Source organism: Anoplopoma fimbria, chromosome 19 (assembly GCF_027596085.1).
Source record: "Anoplopoma fimbria isolate UVic2021 breed Golden Eagle Sablefish chromosome 19, Afim_UVic_2022, whole genome shotgun sequence".
Classification (NCBI taxonomy): domain Eukaryota; kingdom Metazoa; phylum Chordata; class Actinopteri; order Perciformes; family Anoplopomatidae; genus Anoplopoma; species Anoplopoma fimbria.
In genome coordinates, this window is record NC_072467.1 from 5622122 (window position 1) to 5641368 (window position 19247).

At 41.4% G+C, this 19247-nt stretch overlaps 1 protein-coding gene across 1 annotated transcript; it reads left to right on the forward strand.

Annotated features, from left to right (window-relative positions):
- Nucleotides 1-123: 123 nt before the first annotated feature.
- eea1 (early endosome antigen 1) lies at nt 124-19234 on the forward strand. The gene is made up of 29 exons (XM_054619334.1): nt 124-262; nt 2393-2470; nt 2587-2699; nt 2812-2866; nt 2957-3022; nt 3148-3178; nt 3261-3365; nt 3723-3844; nt 4241-4396; nt 5660-5776; nt 7160-7498; nt 7699-7848; nt 8158-8277; nt 8808-9011; nt 9338-9538; nt 9645-9758; nt 9917-10072; nt 10209-10348; nt 10553-10883; nt 11025-11126; nt 11215-11409; nt 11579-11761; nt 12011-12196; nt 12291-12422; nt 12863-13048; nt 13165-13403; nt 15386-15506; nt 15669-15767; nt 15874-19234. The coding sequence occupies exons 1-29, from the start codon at nt 239-241 to the stop codon at nt 15994-15996; spliced, it is 4188 nt and encodes a 1395-aa protein (XP_054475309.1). The 5' UTR covers nt 124-238; the 3' UTR covers nt 15997-19234.
- Nucleotides 19235-19247: the final 13 nt, after the last annotated feature.

Below are 19247 nucleotides of genomic sequence, written 5' to 3' on the forward strand. Positions count from 1 at the left end.
TGACCATCTCCATTCCGACATTGTTTGTATCAGTGCAGTATAACTATGACAGCACTTTGTTATTAATAATCTTGAATACAGCCAGGCCCCATGTCCTGCTTATCATCCTCCCCATGCCCCGCCCATCCGCCGCTGCTGTCTGAGCTCGGTCAGGTGTTCGTCGTACAACCACGTAAACTTTGCATTTGGTAAACTGATTGGATTTTGTTTGGGGGGGAAAAAAAATACAGTCGAGGCCATGCTCAGACGGATACTTCAAATGGTAAGCTCCTGGTTCTAGAAAGTAAACCGTGTCGCCTTTGTTTGGTTAAAGTCGAGTCGTTTTCCTTGGGAGACACAGGCCTATCCTTGTCTGCTTTCATGGTGGGGACGCACGTTTTAAAACACAGTGTGTAGTAGGTGGGCGGGGTTTTTATTTGTATCGAACGGGAGTTCCTCGATTTGGAATAACCCCGCCACCCCGTGAGATCGGAGTGGACATATCAAGCGCTCCTTGTGTGGGGTCGCTACAGCTAGCTATCAAATGCTAACTTGGTTCGATTAGTTGATGCTAACGTTGCTCCTGACAGCGATGTCGCAAGCTAGCACCTGTATTAAAAGCAGGGCAAACTATTGACCAACGTGTCGTACTGTCAGGGTAAACCGAGGAGTAACGTAGCTAGCTAAACTACTTGGTCACTGAGTCATTTTATTTCCATGGTTCCCGTTAGCTAGCTATGCTCTAGCAGTAGGTTAATTCATCGTCCACTCATCACATGCTAACGCTGACGTTAGCATGGTTTTATTTGGGAAGTCCCTTGTCAGTTGGTTTATCGTAACATGAACAAAACATTTGTTTTAATTACCGTAAATTCAGCCTTTACTAATGTTAATGGTGGCATTGCTGTTTGGATAAAATACCAGCTTGTCATTATAGTTAGCCTTCATGTGGGAGTAAGAGGTTAGCTACTTAGCTAGCTTAGCTGCAGGACTACATTTACCACAATGCATTGCGAACGTTACCTGCATCATTGTGGACAGTTTGAAGTTCCGGCCGTGTATCAAGGGAAATCCATCTGACAGCATTAGTTATGCCTTTAGGTCAGGGACTGTCAGACCGGGACCTGTAGCCTCCAAGTGATTTTATGTGTTTACACAAAATAAAACATGTATCATGTTAAGAATCACTGTTTTGTTTACTTAAGGTAAACTCTTCATATAAATAATGTATTTATACAGTGTAGTTGACAACACATACATTATTACGGGTTTAGGGGCAAATAGGAAACAATCCAATAGTCTACTCTGAGCCACATCTGTCCTCTATATGATAACGTTAGTGAACCACCACGGAACTGGTTTACAACATTTGTTATGATGATATTTCATTATATCATGTCATACATTATATATAAAATTGCAGAGATAATGATAACATTCATTTTATAACTGTATTATGTTGGAGCTATCAGCCACGAACCAAATTTGTTTATTTATACAGTGCTGATGATGGAGATGGAAACATGTTTTAAACTCTACCCATATGGAAAAGATATACATACATTTTACTAAATGTTTATGTCTTCTTATATCTGAAACTTATAAGTAATATATATGACATGGGGCCTTTTGTACGATCTTTTCCATATGGGTGTGCTTAATTGTGTATTAGGTAGTTTACATTGCAAAAATTGTATCATGAGACACACAGATGGGAGACACTGGGCATACTTTTGCTGAGGTGCTTCACCAGTTGCAGCCTTGTGGTTGTTTTAAAAAACAAATTAAATTAATTACATCTGGGCTATTGTTTGCCAGAAGTCTTGGGTTAGACTTTGAAACAAAGAAGGTTCTATGCTCATGGGATCTTAGTGGAGCTTTTGGCCATCATGCTATACTAAATGTTTGGACCTAAGCGACGTACCATACATAACCAGATCCACACCATCCCTACCATAAAGCATGGTGGCAGCATCGTACTGTAGGGATGCTACTCTGCAGGAGGCAGGGTTGTGACAGTAGATAAATAGAAAAAATAAACTGCAAAATACAGAGAAATCAAGCAGTTACAAAACAATAATGTGGCTAAATCAGAGTCAGAATAAATCCAGTCGGGCATTTGTGGCTGGACTTGAAAATTGCCGATCACTGACAATCTCAAGAAAGCGTGACAACGCTTCAGCAGTATAGTACTTTTTATAGATATTATACAGCAACTGGAGGAACTGATGCCACCACATACTACAGTGTTGTTAGTCATGATACAACTGTCTGAAATATTTATGCTTTCAAATAGAGAATACAACAACATTCCAGGGTAGAGCTATTAGTTTGCATACCATTTATTTAAGGTTTATAGTACTAGAGTGCTGTTATACATCCAGATTTAATTGGTTTATGTTCTGTTCTTCAGACTCCTGGGAAGGGGGGCTCCCAGAATGCAGAGTCGGAGCAGCCCAGCACAGACCTCAACCACGATCAGACGTCTGAGGTAAATTGGACAGATGCCTGTTTTATCTAGCATTCTTTCTACCCTGGAAGCAGATCTGCAGAACTGAAGAAGATATTATTGAATGGTTGATTCCCATGTTGTGTGTCTGTGTTCAGGGCTTCATCTGTCCTCAATGTATGAAGTCTCACAACTCTGCAGAGGAGCTGTTTAAGCACTATGAGCTGTTCCATGATACTGGAGACCTGCCAGCTCATATGGCCCCCACTAGGTGAGATATAGAGATGTTGCTGTCACATCATTTATGTCAGTAAGTCTGACCTTATGGTGACAGAATTTTCATTTGTGTATTTTAGTGAATTAGCTATTTCCTCCTTTTTTAGGGAAGACCTTACTATGCTGCGGCAAGAAGTTCAGGACTTGCATGTTACTCTCAAGGTAAAGTGGAGTTTTTGAACCCAACGGTGGTCTATGAATGGTCGGTTCACACAAATACTTTATTTTGTGTCTCCTTTTTCACCCTATTAGGAGGAAAAGTGGTTCTCTGAAGAGCTCAAGAAGGAGTTAGACAAAGTCCAAGGACAACTGAAGCAAGTAATTCCTTCAAGATGTTTAATATATATTCTAATGATTTTTCTGAACATAAAACTAATTGATAAAACATGATGGCAATGCTTACTCTTACTGTACATGTTTCTCTCTTTCCCTCCTTTCCACAGAATGATGGACAGATGACCACAGAGGATGCAGGTAGGGAACATTATACTTAAGATAGCTGTATGAAAAAAAAGCCAAACATCATTCACTAATATATGGTGCTCTTTATTTTCAGTCCTTGAAAAGAAGTTGAATGAAGCAGAGACAGAAAAGTTCAACATCAAGCAAATGAAAGACCTGTTTGAGCAGAAGGCTGCCCAGCTGGCCACGGAGATAGTAGGTTAGTGTGATGCCAGGATACTGGAAGGCCTGTGTCTGTGCGTCTGCATCATTCAACAACACTAAAGTACTCTTGTACTATTAAGCTCAATCTAGCCATTGCGTTTTGTCTTGCATAAGTTGTTTCTTCAACGTTTGGTTTTATGGACTAAAAGCATGGGTTTTGCATTTTACACACGTTTTCCTTAAATCAGATGGTTGATGTGAACAAGTGAGATATATATATATATATATATATATATATATACATATACATATATATATATATATATACATACATACATATACATACATACATACATACATACATATATATATTTTGATATGATTAAATATTTTGAATCATTGAATATGACAGACTTAAAGTCCCGCTATGATGAGGAGAAGAGCCTAAGGGAGGCTGCTGACCAGAGGCTGGGCCAACTGACCGAACAGCTACAGAAAGAGAAGCAGGACAATGAGAGACTCCAAACAGAACTGGTACAGCGCACACTAAGTTTCCATTAAGTATTTATTCTCTTCTTACTAGGCTTGAGTCAAACTTTGGATTTGTGTAGACCTTTCATGAATGCTGTGCTTTTGTTTCAGAGAATAACGTTTAATCGTAAAAATAAAAGTTGTGGAAGAATCAAAGCAGATATTACTCAGACAATTCTAACTGTATTTGTTTTGTAACTATTCAGAGTGGTTGATAGGCGTCGTACAAATATAGGTTTGGTTCTGGAGCTTCAAAGAGACATCCATATACTCGTGATCATTTAAGCTTTTACTAATGATCTAGTTTTGATTGATTTTGATACAAAAAAGCCTGTTGTTCCCACTGTCTGCCGCTCAGTTCTCACAGCTTTAACACAGTGTCTCGGATCTGCCCCCTAGCTGCAGCGGCCGGGAGTGGAGGATGTGGAGGTACTGCAGAAGGAGCTGGTGCAGGTCCAGACACTGATGGACAGTATGACCCGAGAGAGGGAGGTAGAGACCGAACGCCTCCAATCCCACTATGAGCAGCTGCAGGCTAACTACACTACCTCAGAGGTGAGTGGACCACATTACCTTGTGTATTGAAATGTAGCTTTTCAGATTTTCACTTTAACTTTTTCCTGATGTGTTGCAACATAAGTTGCCACTCTTCCAACCTAAATTGTCCCTGCCACATGCACACTGATTCCTACAGTTTTCATATAATCTACAAGATTGTAGTGTTCATTTGAAATACAGTCGTAGTTGTTTAAATTTAACCGGCCATTTACTCTGGGCCACCCACTGTAGTTGTAAGATTCATATTCAGAAATAGCTCTGAAAATAGCTGCGGTATGCCATACCGGATGGCTTTGTGCCTATTTCTATCTAATTAATGCCTGATAACGAATTTAGATTTGTCTCCTGCATTTTCTTTCCCAGAAGGATGTTCTCCTTTTGAACATCTCTTCATATGATCTCAGTTTTCATGCTTTTATAATTGAGGAACAACATTCTGAATAAATTTGAAAGCTGTCTGGTTGTTGATCATGTTCTAGCTCTTAAGATGATAAATTACATGTTCCTTTGCTACAAGCTGAAACTGTAGTTAAAATTCATTGAGGGTTTAAACTCCATAGAATTAACATGTTGGAGTTTTAGTGGTCAGCAGTCAGTCTCCAGTTTGGCTAGCGACATGTCAACATCCAAAACATAACATAACAGTTAACGTTACATTCAGGTTTATGCATTGCCTGCCCTTGCAACAGAATACAAAAAAACAAAGCCCTTTCTGAATAAAACGATAAGTGTAATGCCGCCTCAGCATGATGTCACAATTAAATGTGGTAAATGTGAAATTTACCACAAATGTGAATTGATTATTAATTCTCTCATCCCAATAGTATCTGGCTCTGAATAGCAGATTGGACGTTTGCTGTTGTATTGTGACTCACCTTTGTATGTGTCTCTCTTTCCCTCCCTTTCCTCTTTTGCTCCTCACACACTGTATCCCTTCACAACACTTACTCTTTCTTCAAGATTCGTAAACTGGAGGTAAACTATGTTGTTTCAAGTTGGCCCCAAACTCTGATTTTATCTTTTTGAGTTACTCTTAAGTTTGAAAAGTTTGTCAGAAAAGTTTTTTATTTTATTTTAACCCTGTGTTACCTATTCATGTTGTTTTTGCATTTTTGTGCGTGTGAATCCGCGTTGTTACTCATCCATGTTTTTAGTTTTTTCTTCTTTTATGACATTCCTTCACAGTGGTGCGTCAGTTCTTTAAATGTTCACTTAATGGTTTGCAAAAAGAGCGTAACATGTGTGTCTATTGTATTGCAGACGACCATATCCCAACTAAAAGCAGAGCTGGAGAAGGGTCCACAGGAAGCAGCTGTCTACACGCAACAGATTCACCAGCTGCAGAGCAATCTGAATAATTTGCAGCAGCAAAGCCAGGTACCACACACACCAACAACTGCAGTTATTATAGTCATATGACACGGACACAAATCCGATAACTGCAGGCGCTGTATGCTGTACAATGTGTAGCAGATACTTCTGAAGTATCTGCTACACATTGTACAGCATATGATTGTATACAATTTACTTTTACAACAGTATTGTTAATAAGCCTTGCCAGCCACCCCTCAAGTACAGAGCACACCATCTCAGTGTCTGTAAACCTTCCTCTGTTGCCTGGCATCAGGCCTCATCACAATGCCCTGCTGTCGTCAGCCCTATTTGGCAACCCAGACATGTTGATACAAAAACCACATGCAGCTCTATAATTAAACCAGCAGGGGGGGGTCTCTGCCATGCCAGCTCTGTCTCTTGGGGTGAAATACAATCACAGGTAACTGCACTGTTGCAATGGGAAATGCACAATGGAGGCAAAGAATTCCGGCCAGTGATTGATCCTCCCACATCAGGCATGTCAATGCTGTCTCTGCCAAGTAGGTTTCCGGTTAAGAGGAGGATTACAGTGTGTTGCCCCCACCCCAATTTCTCCTCACAACAGGATACCCTGAGATCTGATACAGATCCTTATCTCATGAGAATAGAGACAAAAGTGATGGAGCAGACAGTGAGACACAGAGGATTAGGACTAAGAACAGACAGATGAACGACCAACAGGGGTTTCCATTGGTCTGTAACTCCAGGATTAGAGAGTAGAGACCCAGCAGGGTGCTATGACAATGACACAAGAGAAGCCCAGCGACGATGCCGTGAGAAGCAGAGGGATGCATAGAATAGGAGGGGATAAAGTGTCAGCAGAGGGTTGTTAATATTGTCCAGCTGCTGTGGTGGCCTGCAGGGGTTTATTGGGAAGTCCAGGTGCCCTGTCACACTCCCTAGTTAGCCAGCACGCTCCACCATTAACAACATTATGTTCTTTATCACCATGTTTCCAAGTTTACTGTCAGAGCTTACACCAGACTTAGGGCTGTTCACATACATGGTATTCCAAGTCCTGTGTCGTAAACCTTTCCCTAGAAATGCCACACCTCACATTCCTCTCGACAGCTGACTGTTCTTTTTCATGGCGTATATTGCGTGAGTTGTTTGTATCTTGTTGCAGCTCCTTTGACACCAACTGTTTTTAAATTAGAGGAGACAAATGATTACAGGATGATTTAATTACTGGCCTAACCTTTCAAACACTGTCAATATTTATCCTTTCAAAAAAGTCAGAGAACAATGACTTAACTTGCTATAGTTTATAGTTTCGCTTTCATTTATTTGCTCCCTGGGTCCTTCCTTCTCGGGGACATTTATCATCCCCATAATTCCCAAACTTCTGGGCAATCTGTCTAATGTTGTCCTCTCCTGTTCTCACAGAGCTTGTCTGAAAAGCTTGCACGTAAGGAGAAAGAGTACCAGGAACTGGAGGAGCGTCTGGGAGCTGAGAAAGCTGCCAAGAAGGGAGCTCAAGGCAGCCTGAGAGAGAGGGAGCTGGAGGTTCAAGAGCTCCAGACTCGGGCCACAGGGACCGAAACCTCCCTGAAAAAGGCCCAGACGGAGCTTGGAGAGAGGGTTGAGGAGGTGGCAAAATTGAAGAGTGAGATTACGGAGCTGGAAGTGAAACATGCAGAGCTGAAGGTTGAGAGGAAACAGTTGGAACAGCAAAGGGAAGATAAAGACAACCAAGGAGCTCAGCAGCAGACTGAGATCAGTCAAGTGAGTAATTTGGACAGTGATCACACACACTGTGCATGAACGATGACATCCAGTTGAGACACAAATGTCACACATAAATGTGTTGGAAAAACAAGACATCCACTTTCCTCATAATAGGATCTGCTGTAATTCTTGATCTTAGTTTTGTCATCTGGCACCTCCCTGACTAATCATCACCCCTCTCTATGTGCTCTTCCTAGCTGCATGCCAAACTGCTGGAGGCAGAGAGGCAACTGGGGGAAGTGCAAGGTCGTCTTAAAGAACAGAGGCAGCTTTCTGGGGAGAAACTAAAAGACCGCGAGCAGCAAGCCGCCGACCTACAGCTCAAACTGTCCCGTGCAGAAGAACAGGTAGGCATCAGATGAAAGAATATAAATTATAATGATGTTTAAGTATGCAATCGTAAGATACAATTTATTGTAAGATATGCAATTGTAGTTTAGAATAGATTTAACTAGGTTAAAACTGAGAAGCAGAGTGATTAAAACAAGTAAATCAATGATCCATGCAGATTAGATACAAATCAAGAGATTATATTAAATGATCTCCTCTAAACAAACATATCAAGATATAAACCTAACACATTTCTGAAACTGTCGTAGATTAATGATACAGAAACCTCACGATGCACAAAATGACTTTTTGTTTTTATTATGTAGTTGAAGGAGAGTGCCAGTAAGAATACAGACGTGCAGCAACAGCTGGAGAAAGCCAAGCAGCAGCACCAGGAGCTGCAGGCGCTGCAGCAAAACACAAATGGCAAACTCCGCGAGGCTCAGGTACTGTTCACAAGAAAACCCCTTACCAATAATGGGGAGCGTAAAGCCAAGAGAGGCTGTGCTGTTCAGTGAGTTTTAAAAGTCAGTTTCTTCTTAGAATATTATGCTCACTCATGAAGCTGTCCTCCATCCGTGATTGGTTAAAACTGTAGTTAATGCGATTATACAAAGCTTTTAGATCCATAATACTACAGGTCAGAATGCAGATTTTGAATGTCACCATATTGAACTATTTTGCTGTAACTAAACAAAAGTGGTCGCTACATTACAATGTCGCCTTATATATTGATAAGAGTATTCATTTCAGTAAATGGATTATTATTTATAAGCCTCTGTGTGTAGTGGCTTTATAAGATTATAGCTAATTTTACATTATTCTGATGGTTTAACATTTTGTCCGTTAACAAACAAAGAACTGGAGCAATATGCCTGTGTGGACATCTCAATATATGCCTCTCACACAACATAAAATATATATTTCTGCCAAAATATCTCGTGTAATCTTTCTGCTATGCCGGCTCGTGCCGTAGAATGACCTGGAGCAGGTGCTGCGTCAGATTGGAGATAAGGACCAGAAGATCCAAAATCTAGAGGCTCTGCTGCAGAAGAGTAAGGACATCGTGAGCCAGCTGGAAACTGAGAGAGAGGACCTGTGTGCCAAGATCCAGGCTGGTGAGGGAGAGACGGCTGTGCTCAACCAGCTAAAAGAGAAAAACCATGCACTACAAGAACAGGTGGGTGCCCCCACAGACAGACAGACAGACAGACAGACAGACAGACAGACAGACAGACAGACAGACAGACAGACACATGGTTCCAATTTCATGTTGCAATCACTTCTCTGTAGAACAAAAGAGTAATATGACTTTAGGAGACACATGCCACCCCTCACACAACTATTACATGTGTTGTCACAATCAAAACCTACTGGGTAAATTAAAATTATTACATTAATAAGCATCATAAAGGAATGCCAGTTTAATTTAACAATAACTACAGGGAACCATTGGTCATGTTTGATCTTATAAAGCTTCTCTATATGTATATGTGGTTCTTCAAGGTCACACAGTTGACAGACAAGCTGAAGAACCAATCAGAGAGCAACAAGCAAGCCCAGGATAACTTACATGACCAGGTCCAGGAGCAGAAGACCCTGCTGCGTTCAGCCCAGGACCGAGCCCACACCCTGGAGACCTCCGTCACTGAATTCACCACCCAGCTCGCAGGCAGCAAGGAGAAGGTGGCCCAGCTAGATGCTCAGGTAAGCCTCTTCACAATCAGATTGTAACAAGGGATCAAAAACAGTGTGTTGTCAATTCTTTTTTAAATTAAGAATTAACAGTTTCTGTCGGTCTGTTTTTCTTCAGCTGAAGGCAAAGACCGAGATGCTGCTGTCTGCAGAAGCAGCCAAGGCTGCACAGAAGGCTAACCTGGAAAACAACCTGGAGACGGCTCAGCATGCACTGCAGGACAAACAGCAGGTTAGCGACTTCTTTATGCCACCGATGTTGTGCCGCCGTATGTCTTTACTTTGAAAATATTTGTCAGTCCCTGATTTATTTGTTTTCTTCTTTCTCCTGCTTCACTAAACTCACTTTTTCTTTTGGTATCCTGCAACCTCTCCCACCGTCTTGTAAAGGAGATGAATAAGGCTCAGAAGAAGTTTGAGGAGCAGGCCCAAAAGCTCAAGGAGAGACAGGAGCAGTGCACACAGCTGGATGCCAGTCTGAAGGAATGCAAAGACAAACTAATGGCATCAGAACAGCGCATAGAGCAGCTGGAGGGGCTTAATAAGGTTTGTATTGAGTCTTTATTGTGAGTAACTGATGTTGGACTGTAAAAAGTGTAGTTTTAGGCCTAGAATGTTCCTGTCTTTAGTGACCTCAGTATACATAATTTTTTTCATTAATCTGGTGTTTTTAATCTGACAGAAATTAGAGTCACAGGTGGGGGAGCTGCAGGCCACACGGGACCAGGTGCAGCAAGAAGTGCAGAAGCTGCAGAAGGAGGGGTCAGAGGTCAAACGGAAAGCAAAGGAGCTGCAGCGCTCGCTGGAAACGGAGAAAGCAGGGTAAATGAACTGGTGCATTAGTTTTATTGAAATGGCATTAAGAGTTGCAAGTGGATGATAAATGCATGTAAACCCAACTGTAACTAACACTCTAGTATTCTAGTGATGGGTACAACCATATGCTAGTATTTTGTTCTGCTCCACTATATTGAATATGTATATGAATCTTACTTAACACAATATGAACAACTTTCCACTGTTAAGGGCTACAACACTACAAGAGGAGTTGAAGTTAAAAGGAGCTGCTTTGAGTGACATTCAGCAGCAGCTGGAGCGCAGCGAGCAGGACAAAGCAGCTCTGAAGGTGAACCTGGACAAGGTGACCCAGGATGGGAACACTAAGCATGCAGATCTGGACAAGAAAGCTCAGAGCCTGACAGTAGACCTACAGAAGGCCCAGCAGGAGAAAGAGGCTCAAAGGAAGGAGCTTGCCTCCACACAGGAGAGTCTAGGAAAGGCTAATAAGGCACTGAAAGAGAGTCGGAGTCAACTGGACACAGAGAGGAAGAACCATAAGTCAGTCCTGGAGGAGAAGGTAGGTTCAGTAAGCTGTTGTTTAGACCACTTCAACATAAATTTCGAGTAAAGGAAATGTGTCTTGTAACAAGGATTAAAAAAATAGCCACCTAATTACATCACCAGGACATTCACAAGCTCAATCGGTCTTAATCCTCAGGAAAAGTCCAATGAGAAGGCCAGACAGGAGCTTCTTAAGAACAATGAGGCCATCGCCAAGGCAATGAAAGAATCGCAAGAGCAGTTGCAGCAGATGGGAGAGGTGAGCCTCTGATAAAATGGTATTTAAGCATTATTGTTTTGAATGTTTGTCTGAACCTAAAGACCTGCTGTGTGTCTACAAATTTTAGGCAGAGAAAAAGTTGAAAGTACAGCTGACCACGTTGGAGCAGCAGCGCTCTAACACTCAGGGGGCGCTGAAGGAAAAAGAGAAGGAGTTGGAGAAGCTGCGGGCACAACTTAAGACGGCCCAGGGGTCCTTTGAGGAGGAGATAAAGACACTGAAGGGCCAAGTGACAGAGTTGCAAGAAGTTAATGTCAAGAAGGCAAGTAGTATTTTTAGATTCCACTACAGATATTCATACTGTTGACAACTGTCATCGAACTAAACAACCCGGCTACACATATTATTCTTTGAGTGGATTGAGAGTAGTTTGTGTGTTACCTAAAGGGTTTGTGTGTTTATCAATGTGTGTATATGACTTTTACCTCCAGATGGAAGAGGAGAGTAAGCTGACGGCTCAGGTGTCTGGTCTCGGCCAGGAGCTGGCCTCTGAGAAAAGCCGGACGACAGAGCTGCAGAAGGCGTTGGAGCAAAGCCAGGAAAGCCTCACTAAGCTTCAGTCTGACTTCTACGGCAAGGAGTCGGAGGTCTCTGCCCTGCGTCAAGACCTGAAGGTAGGTTTATGCTGCAAGAGTAGAGACTGATAATGGCTTCATTTAAGGATGTTATGTTAAGTGTTTAAATCAGAAGCTGTAATGCTGCTAAAAAAAATTTTATTCACATGGATGTATTAAGGATAGGGAGGGGATGTAGATGATTCTGAGCCTGGCAGACTGATTCCAGTTCCAATAGTCCCTGCTGCTTTTGTTGATTTCTCTCTTCCCTCCTCAGTGAGTGACGTTTGACCTTTTCTCTGACTGTAGGCATCAGAGGAGAAGCTCACCGTGGCTTTGGAGGAGCTGTCCGCTAACCGAAGCCACCAGACAGGTTTAGAGGCTCAGATCCAGGATCTGCAGAATGGCCGAGTCTCTTTGGAGCAAGAGCTGGAAAAACGGGGCCAGAAGCTCCAAAAGCAAGAGCAAACCCTGAAGGAACTACAGAAGCAACAGGTCGGACAAACGGATTAACCAACACGGACATAAACGCTTTTATGACTTGATGTGATTTAAGTTCATATGTTGTAAATTGTGCTTACACCCTCAGGGTCAAGTGAAGGAGGAACTGGAGAAGGAGAAGAGCAAAGTTGAGGAGCTGAACAAAGCCAAGACTGTACTGGAAAAGAATAACACCAGACTGATTTCTGAAGTAAAAGCACTAACGGAGAAGAGCGAGAAGGTAAAATAATGTCTTTTTTTTCTTTTTAAGGGGAAGGGAGGGGCTGGAATATTCCTCAGAAAAATATTATAATAGTGTCAGAGCTGATGACAGACAATTTCAGTCCCATTCTGGCTGACATGACTTGCTTCCCATGCTTTTGTCTTATGTAAACAGCTTAACTGGGGCATACTGCAGGTCATCAGGGTCACATTCTTCAAAGCTGTAACTGTGCTTGCTTGAGTCGACAATTTGACGCAAAGCATTGGATTTTTCAGTTCTTCAAAGCTCTCTTAAGATTGATTTGAAGCTATTGTCAAAGCAATAACTTCCTAAGCTCAAACCTTTTGAAGTTCAACCCCGTGGGTGAAACGAGTTAGTGCTTCTCTTGTTAAAGACACTATAAGTTCATTAAAAAAATCAAACATTGTTCATTGAGCTATACATTTGTTGCTTTTCAGGAGCTGGGTGAGTTGCGGGAAGTCAAACAGCTGTTGATCCAGCAGAAACTGGAGCTGCAGGGTCAGATGGAGGCCGCACAGAAGACCCTCGAGAAGGAACAGAAAGAGCATCAGGCCACCAGGGACAGCCGGGGCCAAAGGGAGGAGCAGCTCCTTGCACAAACCAAGAATGTCCAGAATCAGTTGGTGGGCTCACTTGTCAAATTCCACCAAACTATTTTAAAAAAAAAAAGTGGATTAAATGTCATTCACTCGGCCTTCAGATCCCTTTTTGTGACAATAATTAATGCTTTCTCTCAAAGTCGGCAGAGAAGCGGGCCAGAGAAGAGCAGGTGAAGCGTGGGGAGGAGGCAGAAGCTAAGATGGGTGTGCAGGTGACGGCTCTGAATGAAAACGTGGCCACGCTGAAGAGAGAGTGGCAGGGCAGCCAACGGAGAGTCGGCGAACTGGAGAAGCAGACGGATGAGCTGAGAGGAGAGATCGCTGTGCTGGAGGCCACCGTCCAGAACAACCAGGACGAGAGACGGGCTCTTTTGGAGAGGTGAGTTGATGTTGTTTCCCTAAAACATCGTGTCACCCTGCAAGAAATGACCCTTTGTTTCATAAAAATACTTAAATGCAAGTACTTGATTGGCCTTAAAGCTCACTGAAGACGGTAGAGGTAAAGAAGCAAAAGTGAGGAATGGCTTTAAAACATTTTTCGTAGCACTTGTGGCTTTATTCAGAGGTGGTGACTTGAGTCAGCTACGACAAGGTTAAGTGAAAATATAGTTGGTAATTCATAGTCAGTCTTTTGCTTATTGATTATTTAAATCTTTTAAATCCAGTGAAGGCCTCAGAAGTTACCATGATTGTCTTACGTTGAGCAATGAGTTTTGTATCTAACACATCTCTTTAAAACAGGCACTTGTCTTCGGTCCCAAGTTAGGCTGTGTGATGTTATTTTGGTTAATACATTGATTGAGATCCTGGGCAAGACGTTTCACATAAAAACAGATGATAGGGCTGAAACGTACAAATACGTAAAGCAACACAAAGGAAACACTCAAAGAAGAGAGGCACACACACCATACCAGCGATAACCATAACACATTCCACCTCCGTCAATAATAATTTAAAACGGCAACATGTTTCCTTCAGGGTAGTTTTGTAAAAGACCTTTTAAAGGTATTCAAAAAAGGGAGTACTCCTTCCATGCCCAGCCAGTTATACCAACTCTGAGTGCACCATAGGGACATTTCAAATACTCAGATGTAGTGCTCTAGTTGCTGTTATGAAAGGTTTAAAGGCTGGAAATATAAGTAGGTTGTTTGCCTAAAAATCTTTCAGAAATAAATAGCAACATGTGCATTTCTCTACTCTGGTTCAGAGAGGACCATCCTCAAGATTCAGATAAAATGCAGCCGTGAGTGTGTGAGCCTGTATTTGTCACAAAACTTAATGCAGCGTGATCTGAAGAATCCAGTTGCCGTAGGGATGAAGGTGCATGTTTGTAAATCACATCACCATGGTCTTATTCTGATTATAAATTAGCGTTGCTTAGTTTTCTTTTTGTTCTGAAATGGAAAGCTTTTTTTTTTTTTTTTTTTTATGAAGAAAAGCCTAGTTTGGCCCTCAGCTTATTCAATAGATTACCAATATGCACATTAAAAGTTAACTTTTCATGAAGCCATATGTCTAGATGTTTGTAGGAAGGGACTCTTTCTATACATGTACCTTCTAAAGTCAAGCTTTTATAAAATGAGACTGACCAAATGATCATTTTAGATGACCTCGTAATGTCTTAATCAGTAACTGTGAGCTGCTGAACATTGCCTCAGGGACGTTTTGCCTCATCTCTCCTACAACTTCTAATTCTCTAATATATATAGTCTCAATTTTTTAAAGAACCTCATTTCCTTGTGCATACCAAATGGTAATTAAATGATCCGGTAATATTCATTATATATTAGGCATATTATGGGCTGTTGCATTAGCCACTGCGGCACGCTCACAAAAGAAAGAAGTAAAACGTAGAATGACCAAACAAGAAGGCTTCTGTTGGGACAAAATAATCAGAACATGGAGGGCTGACTACACGAATGAACAGACTGAATGTCAGTCAGCATGTTTAAGTCGATAAATGTCTAATTTCTGTTTTCTTTAACAATACCCTGCTGTGTTCCTATTATGTCTACAATACAGAATAAAATGCTCTACATGCAGTATATGCAATACACAAAGCTGTATCTGCAGTGTATATAGTACATAAGTGAATGGGTGCAATGTGACTAGTCAAACTAGAATTAAAATACAACAATGGAATACGGTGTAGCTCAGATATTTGGTCAATAGAAATTACAATTGCAATTACAATTCCCCTAAACACATTGCATTAGAAGTATGCGGGACTAATAAAGGATTATCTTAAATGAACAAGCCTTCTATGCAGCCGGCCAAGTGGTGCTGGTGGGAAAAATACTCCTGAGCCTCTAATTTAAACACGTACACGCAAATCACCCTTGCTCTGTGGTTGTGTTTCAGGTGTGTGAAGGGTGAAGGCGAGATAGAGAAACTGCAGGCCAAGTTGGTGGAGCTGAGGAGGAAAGTGGACGACACGACGGCAGCCATGCAGGAGCTCGGCAGAGAGAACCAGTCGCTGCAGGTCGGTCATAAAACACCGGGCATCTTGTTTGAATCGTACATGGAAGAAATAGATTGTCAGCAGTTTTTTTTCTGAGGGTGCTTTATAGCAGCACCACACATTACATACATTGAAATGCTCTGGTTGTAACGCTGCTGCTGCTGCTGCTGTTGCTGCTTCTAGATCAAGCAGTCCCAGAGTTTGACCAGGAAGTGGGCCGAAGATCACGAGGTGCAGAACTGCATGGCCTGTGGGAAAGGCTTCAGCGTGACCATCAGGAAGGTAAGAATGAAGTTGTCTTAGGGATTGATGCTAACAGGCAACATGACACTCACTAAATAGTCTACTTTGTAATGTAACACTCTCCTTCTCCTGTGTGAATATCTAGCACCATTGCCGACACTGTGGCAACATTTTCTGCGCCGAGTGCTCACTGAGGAACGCCCTCACGCCGTCCTCTAAAAAGCCAGTACGGGTCTGTGAGACCTGCTTTGAGGAGCTCCAAGGCTGATTTCCCTCTCATCACTTTACCTCCCCCAAATATCCTCCCCCACCCCTTTTCCCTTATTCCTACTTCAGCCGGCAGAAGAAGGCGTGTCTTTGTCATATTTAATGTGCACTATTAAGGACAGACCCAGTGCAAAGACTCCCACCTGCATGTGACTTTATGGCTCTGTTGTGGAGGGAAATAACTGAAGGGTTTTGATGAGGAGACACCAGAGCCACATGATGGGATCGGATTGGGGTGGGATTGGTCGGGATTGTCTGTATCTGTTTTTGTGCCTTTGCTACTCCTGTGGGCTGCCAGAGAGCGGAGACAGTGAGAACTAAACACCATCCATCTCTTTAAGTCCATACTCGCATCTCCATCGATGTTTGGAATCATTAGCAAGTGCAAGGTGATTGGTGTGTACGTTGTAAGATGTGTGACGTCATCTGTCTGGAAGTGAAAGGTCAGAGTGACACTGCCGGAGTGACTGGGGGAAGTAAATATTGTCACGGTGATGTTGAAAATCACTGCTGCCCTACAAAGGTAAATGCAGGTAACTATTTTGTGAAGAAAATAAATTTCTGTAAATACTATATAAATGATAGTATGATGTGTTCTGTGTACGACCACATCGATCTGATATTGAAATTCAGCTTTGTATTGGAAAAAGGCACACTCAAGTAATCAATAAGTACAAACATATGTTTTGGATATTTTTCAGATTTTTTTTAATTTAATGTGTGTAATGCAGATTTGACATGTGAATAAGAAAGTGTGTTGAAATAGGTTGAAGCCTTGTTTTTTTTGAGGAACATACTTCAAATTTATTTTTAGCAAATCCTAATTTGTACTCTAACAGAATTAAATGCTGTCAACAGTTCATTTGGCCCCAAAACGAGTCGACCAAAGCTTTTTAGTTTATCAGCTTTACTTTAGTTATGGACAGGATTTCATAAAAATATTAAATAGTGATTTTAAATTGAAGAATATGCATTATGTATTGTATATTCACATAGGTTGTACAGTGAAACACAACAAAGGCAAATTTATTACAGCTCCAAATTTTAGGGTCAAACGTCATTTTTCTGTTTCATAAATGTTCAAACTGTCCTTTTAGAAAACAACACATCAGTCGATTTTTGCACCAGCGATTTTTCAGCACAGGACTTGAGTTCGACCTGATGTTGAATCAGTTACTGCATTTTTCCTTTGTGTGGCAGCGTGTTTGTGTGTTTGATGAAATTGATGTATTCAGCCTATTTCATGACCAAAGAATGTCTGCAGCAGGAACACAGACCAGATGAAAACCATGAGCTTGTTTCATATTTCAGTATTTTTCTAAGCGTGATGCTTCTGAGTTTTAAATCACAGGGTCCTACATTTTTGTTTTAATCATAGCATGAATGCCCATCTGATAGGCTTTGTGTCAGTTTCAGCTGTGCCACATTTCTCTTTGCGTGTTTATTTCTGCAAACTGTGGTGCTTTCTACAGACTGTTAATGCAGTCATTGAAGTTGCCTGTGTGTTTTTGTTTTTAAGTTTTATTTCCCTGCTGCTCCTCTCCACTCAGCGGCACTGATAACAATACTGCTGGAGCTGTGCGTTAGTGTATGTATGTATGTATGTGTGTGTGTGTGTGTGTGTGTGTGTGTGTGCGCGCTCTGCTTTGAAGCAATAACTGTGGCTGTGTCATGTTGCTGTAACAGAGTATGTGTTTTAGCGCTCAGGCCTGCTGTGTGTGTCTGCAGAGATGCTCTCTATGAACGTTGGCTGCTCAGAACCTCAGTATCTCTCTGGCGTGTTGTTCGGGGACGTCCGTGCTGCTTTCAGGCGCAGCGGTTGCCGTCGGTTGTCTGTCCAACCCGTGTGCAGCTGAGGACACTTTAAAAGTTAATTCCTGCTTTGTATAATTTATAATTGTTGACAGAATTTTGGTAAGATCTTTTGTGCAATTGTCTAAAGACTGGAGCAGACGAAAAACACTGTAAGCCGAGCGACAATGCAGGCTGTTAAGACATTTTGCAACAAGCAGCTTGTTTTAGACTTTGGCTTACCTAATTAGATATTTATGCTTGTATGCTCAAACAACATTGTCAATTTCAGTTGCAAACTCTCAAGAGAACCTGTGTTGCATTGGTTTTGTTATGTCTACCTCAGATTGGCACAGGAAAAGCACTATTTCTAAACCTTGGAGATCACAAATATTTCATCATTGCCTGCATTTGATCAAGGATTTGTGGTTTATCTATCAAGCTGTACAGTCCCTTAAAACCTAGAGAGATGATTTGCACCTTATTGTATTCTGGGCTTGTCCGTATGAGAACCCAGCCACGAACGTAGGACCACCGACTTTATACAGGCTTCAGCATTTCTAGCCTCGATGTACTTAACTGCTCATTAATAATAATAAGGCTGTCATAATTATCTTTGTAAATGTTTGTAATGAAAGAGAAAATGGAAATATATAACACTTGTGGATGTAGAAACATGACAAAAGTGAAAATGCGTGTGGACTCATCAGTGTCTTACTTATTTTTTTAATTTTAATTTTTCACAACAAAAAAAAAAAAAAAAGGCACCACACATCTGAACACACTGAATTGTGGCTTGCTTCATGTTGCTGCCAGTTATCATGCATGATGACTTAACTGGCCTGTGGTTCACATGTGTTCTCCATGTTTAGTCATCATATTTGATGGTTGTGAAGGTGTGCCTTAGGCCAACGTCTTGTACATCACTGCTCACTATTAGCGGTGACACGCACCATGTATTACCACAGTCGGGGGTGAGCTCAGTTTACCTGAAGGGACGAGAGAAACAATGTAATTTATGTTCACATGCACCATTTGGTTTTCTAATTCATCGTCATGAAAAACATAAATAAAACCTACAGTATGTTTCTATTTTCTTGTGTGCTCTGTTTTTTATTTATAGACAAAAACAATGACTCAATGTTTGTTAAAGAATGCAAAATACTTATAAAGGAAATTTGTATTGTTTATACCTTGATCAAAATCTCTGCAGTGAAACAGAAGTTTTTATTTCTAGTTTGTTCACCAAGAAAGACCTTTTTAAACTTCATTATTGACCTTAGTAGAAGAAGTTGACCAAACAATCCCACCTTAAGGTCCATTTAGTAGCTCTTCTGGAGCCTTTGTTTAAACATTATCAGGTGATCTTGATCAGAAGATGGAGTTTGACCACTTGTTATAGAATTGTAAATGTTTAAATTTAAAATTAAAGTGCTTCTGGTAGATGTTGGCTTAAAAAAA

Bases quoted from the DNA above. Each gene is read 5' to 3' on its own strand.
- eea1 (XM_054619334.1), top strand. From the start codon at position 239: ATGCTCAGACGGATACTTCAAATG. The intron at 2,700-2,811 runs GTGAGATATAGA...CTCCTTTTTTAG, and splicing joins GCTCATATGGCCCCCACTAG to GGAAGACCTTACTATGCTGC. The intron at 3,179-3,260 runs GTAGGGAACATT...CTTTATTTTCAG, and splicing joins GATGACCACAGAGGATGCAG to TCCTTGAAAAGAAGTTGAAT.